The sequence below is a fragment of the Bemisia tabaci genome, chromosome 1 (genome assembly GCF_918797505.1).
Source record: "Bemisia tabaci chromosome 1, PGI_BMITA_v3".
Taxonomy (NCBI): domain Eukaryota; kingdom Metazoa; phylum Arthropoda; class Insecta; order Hemiptera; family Aleyrodidae; genus Bemisia; species Bemisia tabaci.
Window position 1 is genome coordinate 75,290,292 of NC_092793.1, and position 13,293 is coordinate 75,303,584.

Here is a 13,293-nt window from a genome sequence, read left to right on the forward strand (position 1 = left end):
TCCACTTGTAAGCGAAACATATCGACGGTGAAACTACCAAACCACGTATCTCGGTTTGCGACGTCGCAGACTTCCTGTCATACTTTATTTTTTAAATGAAAAGCTACTTAACGTCCAGTCTTGAAAATTTCCGTGATTTTTCCTCTTCGTGCGGAGAAAATTCTGTGAAAATTTCAAGGAATGATATTGATTTGGTCTACTTCAAAAAAATAAAATGTGAGCGGAGATTTTTAAACACCGCAAACGAGATACGTGGTTTGGTAGTTTCACCGTCGATATGTGTGTGCTGTTCACAATTGATAGAAAAAAACAACTTAATCGGCCCAAAACATTAACAGAGAAACAACTTAAAACGGGATTAAGGCCGCAAATAATACTACAATATTTGCGGCCTTAGTCCCGTTTTAAGTTGTTTCTCCGTTCACAATTGATTAACATTGGAAAAAGACTCTCGTGGATCCGGACTCCGGACTCTTAAATAAAGGAAAGAACAAATACTCTTGATTCAAGTGGAATCGAGAGCCAAGCCTCTGATTCGGACATTCCGTTTTCTTGGTGAAAAAAGTAGGCGGAAAGTAAAAAAAAAATGCGCCTTACCCTCGGCAAAACACTAAGTGTAAGACTATAGATGCAGGGAAATGAAGCTCTGCACGACCGAGGAAACTGAAATTCAAAGCACAATCCTTTGCGGTATTATTCAATTGAGGCACTTACGCCATGTGACTCCACGGTGGAACCTTCGCTCCTCGCAGACCACCCACAGGGCAGAAGTCTTTCCGGTGCGTGCCAACTGGATTAACGGATTATAAATGGTGGCCGGGGGGGGGGAGGAGGGGGGGGCGAGGGATCCCAAAGTAAAGCTCACTACTGGGAGCCTAAACAGAACCTGTTTTCGCGCACGTTTTTGGCGAGAGTAGTACTACGCCCGATCGAATATCTTCTTTTTTAATGGAGCGGGGCCCGATGTAGTGATGTAGCAATTAGATTCAATTTACGGATGATAAACGTCATTCATTAAGAAAACCGCGCGATCCGCAGACAGCCTTGTTAAGGTTCAAAGGTCATCCCGCGCTCGACTCTCCTATCTCGGGCCCTGGACTAGGCGCAGCTCCACTCATCCACGCTCGGATACGCTTGAGCTTTTGATTTCGAAACGAGAAATTTTACAAAAAATTATTGAATCGGTCTCTGGTAGAAGGGCGTAAGTCCAAATACTTTTGATTGATGTATTTTTGGTCTCCTGTATAGGGACTGGCATCGAGAAAGATAGAGGCGATCATGATTTTGGGGGGCCTCTCTAGGTCTATAAGGGATTTTCCCTCAGAGGAAGAGGGGGTCCGGGAGTCCTCCCCCGGAAAATTTCCGAAAAATAAGTGCTTCACTACGTCACTCGAATTGTTTCTCACTCGTTCCAATCAGTTCGCCTGCAATACCTCGATAGGCAATGTGAGCGGCTAAGAAGCAGTATTAGCTGATCGCCGCATCTCGGCCACCTTCACTCGGTTCAGCTGCACAGAAAATAAAATATTTGCTAAAATGGCAAAAAATGGTTTGCGATTTCTGCAATTCGCTGTTTTTGCTAAAATGCCCACCCTCGTGGCGAGGACGGCAAAACAACTTGCAAAAATAGTAATTTTACTGAGCGAAAATAGCAAACTATAATAATTTTGCGAAAATAACATTACTAGTTTATGCTGTTCTTGCTAAAACTTTCGCTAATTTTGCAAAATGCTTGCCGAAGCAACGTATGGTTTTCTCCATGCTAAAATATTCTCTACTTTAGCAAATCTCAATATTTGCGATTTTCACTTCACTCTAAAATCAATCGCTACTTTAGCAATCTCAATATTGCGATTTTCACCACCTCATACAAGTCATACATTGCTGTTTTTACTCTTAAAAATGCTATTTGTACAATTTAATTTTGCTGAATTGCTGAGTGCGTGTACATGCACTCTGGCTCTTCCCTAGATATTGCAGTTTGTTATTATTTTCCCCTCTATTTCGACTAACTTTGCCCGGAAGGAAGGTAGCCTCTTTGAATAAATGGATCAATTTCGCTGAAACGAGTGCAATGAGGTCTAGAATTTCGCCCCAGGTGGTTTAAAATTATTGGTCATTGAGGGCTTAAAATAATTCAAAAGCTGCTTCCATCCGACGAGATGTTCCTGGCAGCCCGAACAATAACACGATTGGTCTCAGTAGAGCACGACGTTTGAAATTGCCGTATTAACTGCGCATCATTTATGCAGCATCATTAAAGTGCCCGGTTTAAAAGTGCATAAACGTTCGCAAACGGTTATAAAGCCGTGGTTTTATCAAAGATGAAGACCGCGTTGCCCCGGAGATTCGACCCTCTCCATAAACGAACGTTGGAAGTATCGAAATAATCGACTTTCGATCCTCGCGTTGCTCCAACGTAAGAAGCTATTGAAAAGTATCGATTCGCGCGGGGAACCACCGCGCTGAAAAGCTTATGATTTAGCATTTTAATTACGCGGGAGAGCCCGGGACTGGACATCAAGATCAAATGTTGTATTTTATGCATCGCTTGCTTATTGTGTGGTAAGTGCTATGTCCCTCTAAAACAGAACCGTTTATCTCCGATGGAGACCCTGTGCAGATTTGCGGTTTTTGCCCGGCAAGGCAGTGCTGCAGCCGACCATGGCGACCATGCAGGGTTTCACGGTTAATAACGCAGGCTCGTAAGAACGCGTTATTCATTATCGCCCCAGGAGCGTTGCCACTGATAAGGTCCTTTCGCGAGACCCTAATCCTTTCGATCCTTTGTGCTGAGGACAAACTTTAGCCAGTAAAAATGTTTCCTGCTTCTTGTGGTCATCTTGCCTCTGATGAAGTCACATTATTTCGGTATGAAAATAGAATTTGCAGGTGTGGGGAAGTTCGTTGTAGGGTGCAAAAAATACCGCATGAGCTAAACAACTCGAATAAATATCTGTAGAGAGTAAAAAGCAGAGTGATTCAGTCGAATGCTTTTTAAAAAGAGGATAAAATTATTGAAACGGAGCAAAAGTATGATGTAACTGCAGTTTGTGATATATAACGATAAATAAAAATTACAGGTTAAATGTCGCATTTAATGCCAAAAAAACTGTTGAAATTTTCAAATTCTCCTTCTTTAACAATAAATGCTCCGTCTTTACAGCACTTCAAGTCTGTCCTTCCGAGGTTTCACTTCCGAATCAGAAAATCCCTGGTGGAAGTTCAAAATTACGTATATTGAGTTGCGACGCTATAGATTTTTCTACAGATTTTATTTTTCTTGAAATTGAATTATTGCTCGATACATAAAGACACGAAGGTACGAAAAAACCAAAAATTTGCGGTGTGATATTGGATCTTTTTTTTTCTTTCTTTTTTTCCTACAGAAATATGAGGAGAATCGTGAGTTTAAAACTATGAAAATGAATAAAATCTTAATTCGATATCAAACTTAATTTCTTCCGCAACAAAATATCTCGTCTTTTGACACTATCACCTACATCAACCTTACACTCACCGCCCTCTTGCGATGGAGATCCTTTTAAGTTGGCTCTCGTGCATTTATACGTGTGCGAAACAATCGATTTTGAGGGAGACTCCCGAATTAGAATCGATTATTTTCATGCTTTTAAATAGAGGAGAAACAAAATCGCTGCACGCTAAACAGTGAAGCTGTGCCCAATACACTCCTGGGGCAGGGGGGTGGGGGCGATGCATATGCAGCGGGTATTTTTGTCTTGTCGGTTTAATTAGTGGCAAAGAGCACTCAAAGGTCGCGACAGTATTACCATATCGCGGATGCCCTTTGTGTTAAAGGCCACCCAAGCCCCTCACCCCTCACTCCCCCCCACCCCGGCGGCCAACACCTCTGGCGCGGTGTCATCGCTACAATGTTTCGCTTTTTTCAGGCGCCTTTAATTCCGAAAGGGGCTGCATTTGAGGCGTCTCGTGCTTGCCCGCCGAATCGACAGAATATTAGGTGTTATCCTGATGAAATAGCGTATTTTATCGAGGGATTTGGCAACCCTCCGCGATTTCGACGCATGTTCTTCCCGCTATGACTCACGCATGGATACGCGCTACCACGGTTCGCGGGCACCGATGCGCGTGCTCGCCAAACTTCGCGGAAAATTCTTCGAAAAAAGCCGGGAAATTGAGTATTTATCGTCGCTCCTCTGACAACTTCTTGGATTTTAAATAAGATAAAATTCGTATTTTGACCCAAAAATTTCCTATGGACTTTAATTTTTCTTTGATCTTTAGGTTATCAACGATAATTTTATGCAGTCTCCTTGATCGCCGAATAATAAGAGCCTGAAAATTAGATTCTTTTGAAATAATCACTCTAAAACTTACAGTGTATCGATTCATACTCTAGCATGAATTGCGACAATGTAGGATCAGCCTGAATAATGTAACGTATAGACTTCAATCCCCGAAACGAGACTAAATTCTTAAGAGAATATAGCACCCTGGACAATAGTGAGTCATTCATGTCGCTTCTGTGCTCAGCAATAACCACGTGAGTAAGATGGAAATCTTGGGGAGATACAAGGTTCTCACAAAGGCCGTCAGATCAAGGGTCCGATTATCTGCGGCGCGGTTCGCATATTGCAAAGAAGTTGAAAACCGCCCCTCCAATCCCTTTAGAAAAATGTATTACTCGGCTCGTTAAACTTTATGAGGTTCATTCATAAAAAAGTTGCGTCACTCGAATCATTGAATCTGGCAAATCTTTTTATCGGGTTCGAGGTTTCATAAATCAAAATAATATTTTACATTGATGTCTAACAGCAAGGAATAATGCCGATCTATTTCCTTTTCTACCTGATAACATGATAACTGATGCAACTTACTTACACCTATACCCTTAACCCTCTGGCTAGATTGCAGAGAACAATAGAATTGCTTTTGCGCTTAATTAAATGCTGCACGGACATGAATGATTTTAAGTAAATTTGCCTAATTCTAAATACGATGGATCATTTTCATTACTGAGGAAGCTAGATTTATGTTTGAGGCACTGTGGCTGGGATTAGAAGAATATTTGAAATCAAAAGTGGAAAGCCATCAGTATACTTTGTAACTATTAAAGAGACATTTTCCCCAGTGGTTTTCATGTATTTGAAAGGCAAAATGAAAAATTTGGATGGGAATTATCCTTATTATTGTTATGAAAACTGACTGCTTCTGTTTGATGTCCTTCGAGCATTACGAATACGCTAAGTGGGCGAAAAGATTTACTTTATTTAGACAACAATTAATTAAGTTGTGGGAAGGGATGGACAGAAAAAGGCATCATTTACATTTATTTCAAAGCACAGGATGCTTAAATACTAAACTTTGAACCAACATTTTTTCCCCGATGTGATCGAAAATTTTTTTTTCATGTAATGCTAACCAGATGGAATGGACTGAAGTGCCCCCAAAATTGCCCCAAAAACTACAGAAAAACAAAACAAATAAAATAGTGTATTTTCTTCGGAAAATACACCAATAAATATAACGCATTCGATTAGCGTATGAAAGAATGATGCGCATGAAGGAAGACATCACGTTTTCAAGTAAGGAGAGAATTATCGCGAGGCCGAAAAATATGATAAAATGGAGCTAGGCGGGAGAGCGCGAGGTCACCAGAATCGCCAAGAGTCGGAAATTGTTCTTGCTCCCTGTTTAAGAAAACGCATAAAAAAATAACCCATCATAAAAAAGAGAATGAAACCGACAGCAGAAGCGAGGCTTTAAGACGCTGCTTTCTTGCAGGCCTACCTGGGCATCACTAATGTTGTTAGAGGGAGACCATCACGTTATCCAAGTTGCCGAACTTCTACAAAAATATTTAGTCTATACCTAGGCATGGCATAGAAGGAGGGTCTGGAACTTTAAAATTGATTCTAATACTCAGAAAATGATAAATAGTACAAAAAAGAAACATGCGTATGGCTTCAGACTAAGAATGGCAAAGTTGACTAGAGACATTTTAAATGACGTAATCTTAACTTTTTCCTTACCACTTTTTTCAATATGCTACAGGTTACGAACAGGTCTGATTACAGGTTTTTAGGCTGAAATGATTCTCCTAGGTTCAGTTTAGCACGATGAGAGCATTGAAAATTTTGATAAGACATGTGGTGCACATTTTCCTACGTCGGTCGTACAAGGCAAATCCAATATTATCACTCCACTTCCAAACAAGGCGCGTCTTTCACAAGGCGCAGAGTAGTTAGCTATTCTTATACCGCAGCATATACACCACAGGAAAAAGCTTTATCAGCGTAAATTTCCGCTTAAAAATATGTGTTGTTTCTAAAAAATTTATTTCAATATTCAAACTTATCATGGCAATTAAGATAATTTCAAAATTATAAAGACTATTTATTCATTGGACTTTGAGTTTCAATTGAATTGTAATAAAAATATTTGAAACATATTTTTATCATTTGATTTTAAGAATCACAGTCGGAATTATTTGTACGAAAAGGAACTATGTTGTACAAAAAAACTATGCACATGGTTCCTTTTTTAGCCTAGGAAATAAACTTATACCAATCTTAAAATTAGACAAACGAGTATGAAATACAACTTAAAAATGTTAAGAAATCTTCGTAAATAATTTGTTCAACTGCGGACGATAAATTAAGGTGAAAAGTTATTTAAAATGCTTTCTCCAGGTATGACCAGTGTATTTTTCATTATCAGATTTTGAAAGGAGGCTCTTCAGATTTACCATAATATTGGTCTCGCTTCAACTCACGCTGACAACACCGCATCACATATTCACGCAACTAATCAGCCGTCAAAATGGCCGCATAACACAATTCGTTCCCAAAACGAAGCGATGAGCTTGAACCCGACAGAACGGATAGGCGCTGCCTAGAGTCAATGTAACAATTTTAATTTTTTCCCATTTTATTTCACTTCATTTTTTTAATATTTTTTACAGACTCACGCGCCCTTCTCTGCTCGTGGAAAAAGTGGACTCGACGGTGGACTTCACTTTAGACCCGATCTAGTGGCGGCGTGTCAACGTTCTGGGAGTTTCTCCATCTACTAAATCAAAGCCCTTGGCACCCAGATTTCGGAGTAGAATTGGAATGTTGGGGTTTCACGTCAGAATCCGTCTTGCAATGGTTTGTTCGGCAGACCTATACGCACTCATATTTCACTGTTCATTGTGTCTGAAATTCTTGGGTATTGTCATATTTTTTTAATACTCCAAAAATGTGAACTAAAAAATAGGCTGTTAATCTGTACAAATACATTGTAAAAAAAAGGCTCAGAAATTAAATTGAAAGAGGAAAAAAATCGAGTGTCGACGAAACCGAATACAGGGGAGGCGTATTCGAGGCTATTTTTTAAACTTTTCCTCCGAAGTTAAACGACACCTTATTGGCAACATAGAGCGGATCGTTGCGTGATTACACCTAGCGCCATCGCGCCTTCAATTTTGCAGACGCAACACGGACATCCATTAAGTACGAATAGTTGTATCTCTGCGCCGTCGTCAACGCGCTTCCTTTTTCGTTGCTATATCATCATATTGTGTCTGTTTTCGTTTGTTTTATTTTTGGTGTGGCTTCAAAGGCTGCGTAAGCAACACAGCAAAATGAAGAGGAGATACAATCGGAGCTCCTACTTTGACTTTTCTCCCGAATCTAAGGGAAATTTCATTGGCAGCATTGCGAGTTTACGCCTCGCTCCATAGCTCCTTCAATTTTGCAGACGCAACACGGACATCCATTAAGTACGAATAGTTGTATCTCTGCGCCGTCGTCAACGCGCTTCCTTTTTCCTTGCTATATCACCATATTAAAGTTTGTTTTCATTTGTCTTCTTTTTGTTGGTTGCATGAGCAACACAGCAAAGGAGGCTTGTAATCGGACCTCGTACTTTAACTTTTCTCCCGAATCTGAGGAAAAGAGGGTTATTCAAAATCGGGGATTTGGCCCCCCTCATGGATTTTGCCCGGAGTTGGATATGTTGTTCCTTATCACAAGACATGCCTTTTTCCGGCATTGGCAAGTTCACCCAAAATTTTTCCCGCGCGCTACAGCGTTGCCAAATTGAAAACGTGAAAATTCTGTAAGTAGCATTAAAATTGAGCTATGAAGTCGCGGTTTGGACGAAATTTTTTTTAAAAAATGGGCTATTTAAGAATATGTCAATGATTTTAATGTCGTATCAATTTTGACATGCATTGTTGCCAATTTTTCGATTTTTAAATTCGACAAATTTTACAAATCCGCAATTATCACAAAAGGGCTTTACTTTTATTTGAATAAAAAGTTGTCTCATCGATAGTTCGTTTAATGCCGCATCTATCGATATATTGTAGCTCGCATGAACATTTTTTGTTCGCGAGATATGACCATTTTTTTAAACAGCTTTATGGAGTGACGACGCTTGTTGAGTCCAGGCAGATATAAATTTTAGCATCCAAAAACACCGGGTAGCATTAATTCCATGCTTTTCTATGTAATTTTTGACGCTGAATCCGAATGTGAACATTTCATAAAAAAGTTGTCGCTCGAAAGTTGCCAAATTTGGCAAAAATGGCTTAAAATCGGCCTTTTTTGCGGATTATGGCCAGTGACTTGCCAAGAGTTGATCAGACGACAAAATTGGTTACTTCCACAGTTAAAACTCGTTAAACTTTCTATAAGCTGAATCAATATCGTCTTTGATGGAGTTATATACGGCAGTTGAGGATGCCGGAGGGTGAAAAAGTGCCATTAAAAGGATAAAAATTTAAAAAAGAAGTATTTTTTACCTCAAAAAATGTAGAAATAAAATAGATAATAGTTCGAAAACTTTCAAAATCAATGTACTGAAGTACGAATCAATTGAACCCAACTTGGGACTTCGCGTTTATAAAAGTCGTCGGCATCGAAAATTTAACCTACGCAAACGCGGAAAATGCGAGAAAAAAATCGGATCGTGCTTGAAGAGCGTTTGGCAACGAAGAAGATGCATTCCGTCCGGTTGCCGAGTTCCTATAGTCCATGATCAATGGAGCTGCGGCGGGAATGCGGCAATTTGTTTCCCTCCCGGGCCGGGACCCTATTAGTCAGAATTTTTGTCGCTGAGTGATGAATCGGGCGGCGGAAATTTGAAGCGCTCCCGCCCGGTCGGGACCGGGGCCGCGGCAACCGGTTCCACGGCCCGCGATGCGTTTTGCAGCACGTTCCGTTGGGACCCGACCGGTTCGAGTTCGGCAGCCGTTTCCGCGCTCGCGGTCATTCCATTAATTTCCGAACTGGACGTATCCATGCTAAAAGGGACTATGTGCATAGGGTTCGCGCGAGACATAGTTCCTTTCAGCACGAATACGTCCAACTCTACGATTCCTGCCCATTTTCATTGGCGCGATAAATCTCTCCGAAGACGCCGCCCTATCAACTTTCTATTTCCTTGTCCCTTTTATTTAATTGAATTGTTTATTTGCCCGATCGGGCGGGTTTCATCTCGTCGAATATTTCAACTTGACCTTCGGAGCCGCGGCGCGGCAGACCGTCAAATTCCGCTGTTCTTCATTAATACCCGCGCGTGCCCTGTGCCCTATTGGTGGGCGCCTCGGATCATATACCAATAAAGGGCGGATCCAGGGAGCCAGCTAATCGCTTTCCTGACCGTTGACCGCTCGCTCTTTCGGCAGTGCGAGATGGAAATAAAAATCGTGGTCCTCCCATTTTCCTATTTCTCCTTGCTGCTCAAATCTGAGCGAAAGGTAATTGATTCTTGTACCAGAGGAGTCAACTCACTGAAAAAGATCGCCGGGATTTTATATTTCTTCTCGCGGAGATAATTATTCCACCCGACACTTTCATTTTAATTCGTCGAATTTCGATTAAAAGTTGAATGCGCTAGGAGAATCACAGTTTGATTAGCGTTTGTTGCGACGGCGCAGCGCAACATGTGCATTGCGCCCATTTCGGTGCGAGCACGAAAAATCAGAACGCCTTCAGGTTTTGTTCGTGCAACCCGCGCATCCATGGAGCGCGAATAGTTGCATCCAGGCGCTGTGATGGACTATGCCCCCTTTCGCGTATTCGTCGGCTGCAAGACTGAAGAAAATGGAGACAAATTTGATTATGAAGGTAAAATTATCAAACCACGTATCTCGGTTTGCGACGTTACAAACCTCCCGTCACATTCAGTATCCGAAGAAGGCCTAGTTGTCGTTTTTGCTCAACATGTTGTTTGTTTTTTCCGGTGTTTGACGATTTATTCTAAATATTTTGCTCAGCAGGAGGATTTGTGTGCAAAAATTAAAAACTAGCGAACATTTTGAAACCTACAAATGGAACATATTTAGAGGCATGTGTTTTGGTAGGTATTTTGCCACCGCTGTGATAATTGCTCCAAGATATATCTTTGCAGCTGATTGGTTGACATTGAAATGTCAAATGGCATCACATGGTGGTATCCTGTGACAGTATGACACTCGAACTATTATCAGATTTTTAGAGAGAGAGATTCGATTCACAGAAAGGAATCCACAAGACTTCATGGACAAATGCACAGCCATGAAAGGATGTCACAGGATCACCACTGACTTGAAAATATGAGCAAAAACTGAGTCATAGAGTAGCTTGAGGAGCAGTTGATGTATTTTTTATTTCTTTTTAAGCTATTCTGGACTTTCTTAAACTTGAAACCAATGTGAAGCGACACCTTTGTCGCTGGAGGTTCCGAGTATCGATATCGATATGAGACTAAACCATAACAATACCCCTCTTGAAACAGACGAACGGTTCGCCTTCAAAGACCACTGTAGGCAATTCCGCACAATTATGTATGAATAGTTATCTACTCTGCGCCTTACAAACACTCACGGTTTAAATGCCTCGTGTGGAATGTGGCAACATGTGCGAAGGAGCCGTAGAGGAGCTAGAAGCAACCGGTTGCAGCGAGCGCTTGTCGCGTTGGGAGCCGCGGAGCTCTAAACAAAAACCACGCATCCACTCACTATTTCCATGGGAGTTGAGTGGTTCTTCCTTAACGGGGTGAGCATCCCATCCCAACGCCAACGAGTTCTGCTAACCTGCTCACCTATATCGACACGACTCTTGTTTATCGGTGCTAACTGTGCAAACGCCACGTCGCCCTGCTCTACCGACGATTCCCATCACCTTACGCGCATTTTACCCCCCCCCCACCCCCCCCCTCCCCCGCCCTCTCCCTTCATGACAAGCACGCCCGCACTCCTCCCTCCCGGCCCGATTGTCCTCAGTGCTCACAGAGTGAGAGTGCAGTAACTGTAAGAAAGTGGCTTCTTTTTTGTTTCCTTATCCAGAGAACTGGTCGACCAATGAGAGTGCCGCATTTTTTTTACAACGTCATTTGAAGCTCAGTTGAACGACTTTAAGTAGAAGCAGCCTAATTGCATTCCAAGTTGCGCAATTTCCTCTCACATTGTATTTCTTTAAACAAGCACCCAAACAACAAGCCACCTCGAAACTTCTTGTGGATTCCTTTCGTATTCTTCTAAAAATACTTACATTTCAGGCTAGAGTGTTGCTTTGTTTTTTATTGAAAAAATAATAAATGAATTGAAATTAGGCAATTTCTGTTGTAGTTAGGCGGATTTTAGTTACATCCGTAGATTTTTTAGAATTAAGGTTTTTTAAAGTTGTCCTTCTCATGCACACCAACGTTCGTTCAAAGACACCTTCAAGTCTATTGGCGCCCATTCTCCGGGACGAAGACGAGCATATTAAAATGAATCTTTCAGATGAAAATTAAATAAATACTACTCACGCACGGTGAATTCCGCGCGTCCTTTTGTATGGTATTCATGCAGTTACTGACTGGAATCTTACCTGTAACAAAAAGAAAACATCCAGTTAATTTCTATAAAACTTTCATTGGAATCAAAAGAATATATCATTGTCATTCAAAATACATTTGATTATTTTCGAAGGAAAATATCAGTCAGTTTGTAATTTCCTAGGAGTTGGATTTTATTATTTTACACACATCTTAAAGAACAAAAGACAAAAACCAGAATTGTCAACTTATATGGGAATCGCCACTGCTTGACGATGGATTTCCATTCGATTCATAGTAACCACTTTGAATATTGTTGACAATTGACCATCAAGGACGTAACTCCATTACGTTATTGTCGACGACGCATATCGTTCTGAAAAGCAAAAGTTTCAGAAAAAGCGAAAATCTTCATAAAATGGCATATAAATATTTGACGAAATTACTTGAGTTCCCTAGTTATTAAGAAACTACCACCATTCCTTCAGAAATGGCACCTTTATAATGCACGTGTTTCTTCCACGACCGATCGGTATTACATAGAGAAAAATCAAATGTCGAAGGGACAGGAATTTCTGGTTGAGATAAAAGAAAATTCCCCATTGAGAACGGTATTTTCCCATCATTTCCAGTCGATTTACAGAGATTTCACGTTGATTTAACGAGAATTCTTGTCGCAGCACATTGAACGGGTTCATTTTTAATAGTGTATACGTCCCATAATGGAATAAACGCAATCGCTTCAGTCCTACACTCAAGGCGTCGCTTCATTAAGCTGGCAAACATCGGCGTTTTGATGAAGACGCGTCGTAACTCCATTTTTACTTAAGCTCTGGAAGGCATGACTTTTCCGGACAGCAGAGTTCATCTCAAAGTGTATCCTAGGCCGAGGATTGGGCGGAAGCCCTCGGCTGCGGATCATGCGGAAAGCGCGCATCCGCGTGATGGAAAACGTACGTCGATACGTTGTTTTTGCTCAGAAGAACGTCGATACGTTGTTTTTGCTCAGAAGAACGTCGATACGTTGTTTTTGCTCAGAAGAACGTCGATACGTTGTTTTTGCTCAGAAGAACGTCGATACGTTGTTTTTGCTCAGAAGAATGCCGAGCGCAAACAGCCGCGGGCGGCGTCATCGTCTCACGCCTCAGAAGATATAGGTGCTGAGAGCCGGGATTACAAGGAACCTGGTGTCCGGCGATAATCGGAGCGATAAATGGACGTATTAGTGCTAAAAGGAACTATGTGCATAGGGATTGCGTGAGACATAGTTCCTTTCAGCATAAATTCGTCCAAATATGAATAATATCAACGGGTGACTCTTGATATTGAGAATCTGCTCCAGCGGCGTGGCGTGAATTGCGATATAATGATTGTTATGCCATTTAAACCTATGGTAAAGAATCGATTATCAAGGTGTTCGCTGCGAACACCCTGTTTATCGATCCTTTTCCATATGTTTAATGGCAGATCGATCGACATATCGCGAAACACGCCACGCCACTGATCTGCTCCCGGATTGGA

General features: G+C 41.3%; 1 protein-coding gene across 2 annotated transcripts in view; it reads right to left on the reverse strand.

Moving 5' to 3' along the window:
* svp (COUP transcription factor 2) overlaps positions 1-13,293 on the reverse strand; it is a 189,738-nt gene that overhangs the window by 43,640 nt on the left and 132,805 nt on the right. Inside the window, exon 5 of one of the 2 annotated variants that reach the window (XM_072306179.1) lies at positions 11,689-11,825. The exons of the other annotated variant lie outside the window; for it this stretch is intronic. Coding sequence (XP_072162280.1) covers positions 11,734-11,825 — 92 coding nt within the window. The 3' untranslated portion in view covers positions 11,689-11,733. Of the gene's footprint in view, positions 1-11,688; positions 11,826-13,293 lie in introns of those variants that run through there. 2 annotated transcript variants of the gene reach the window in all.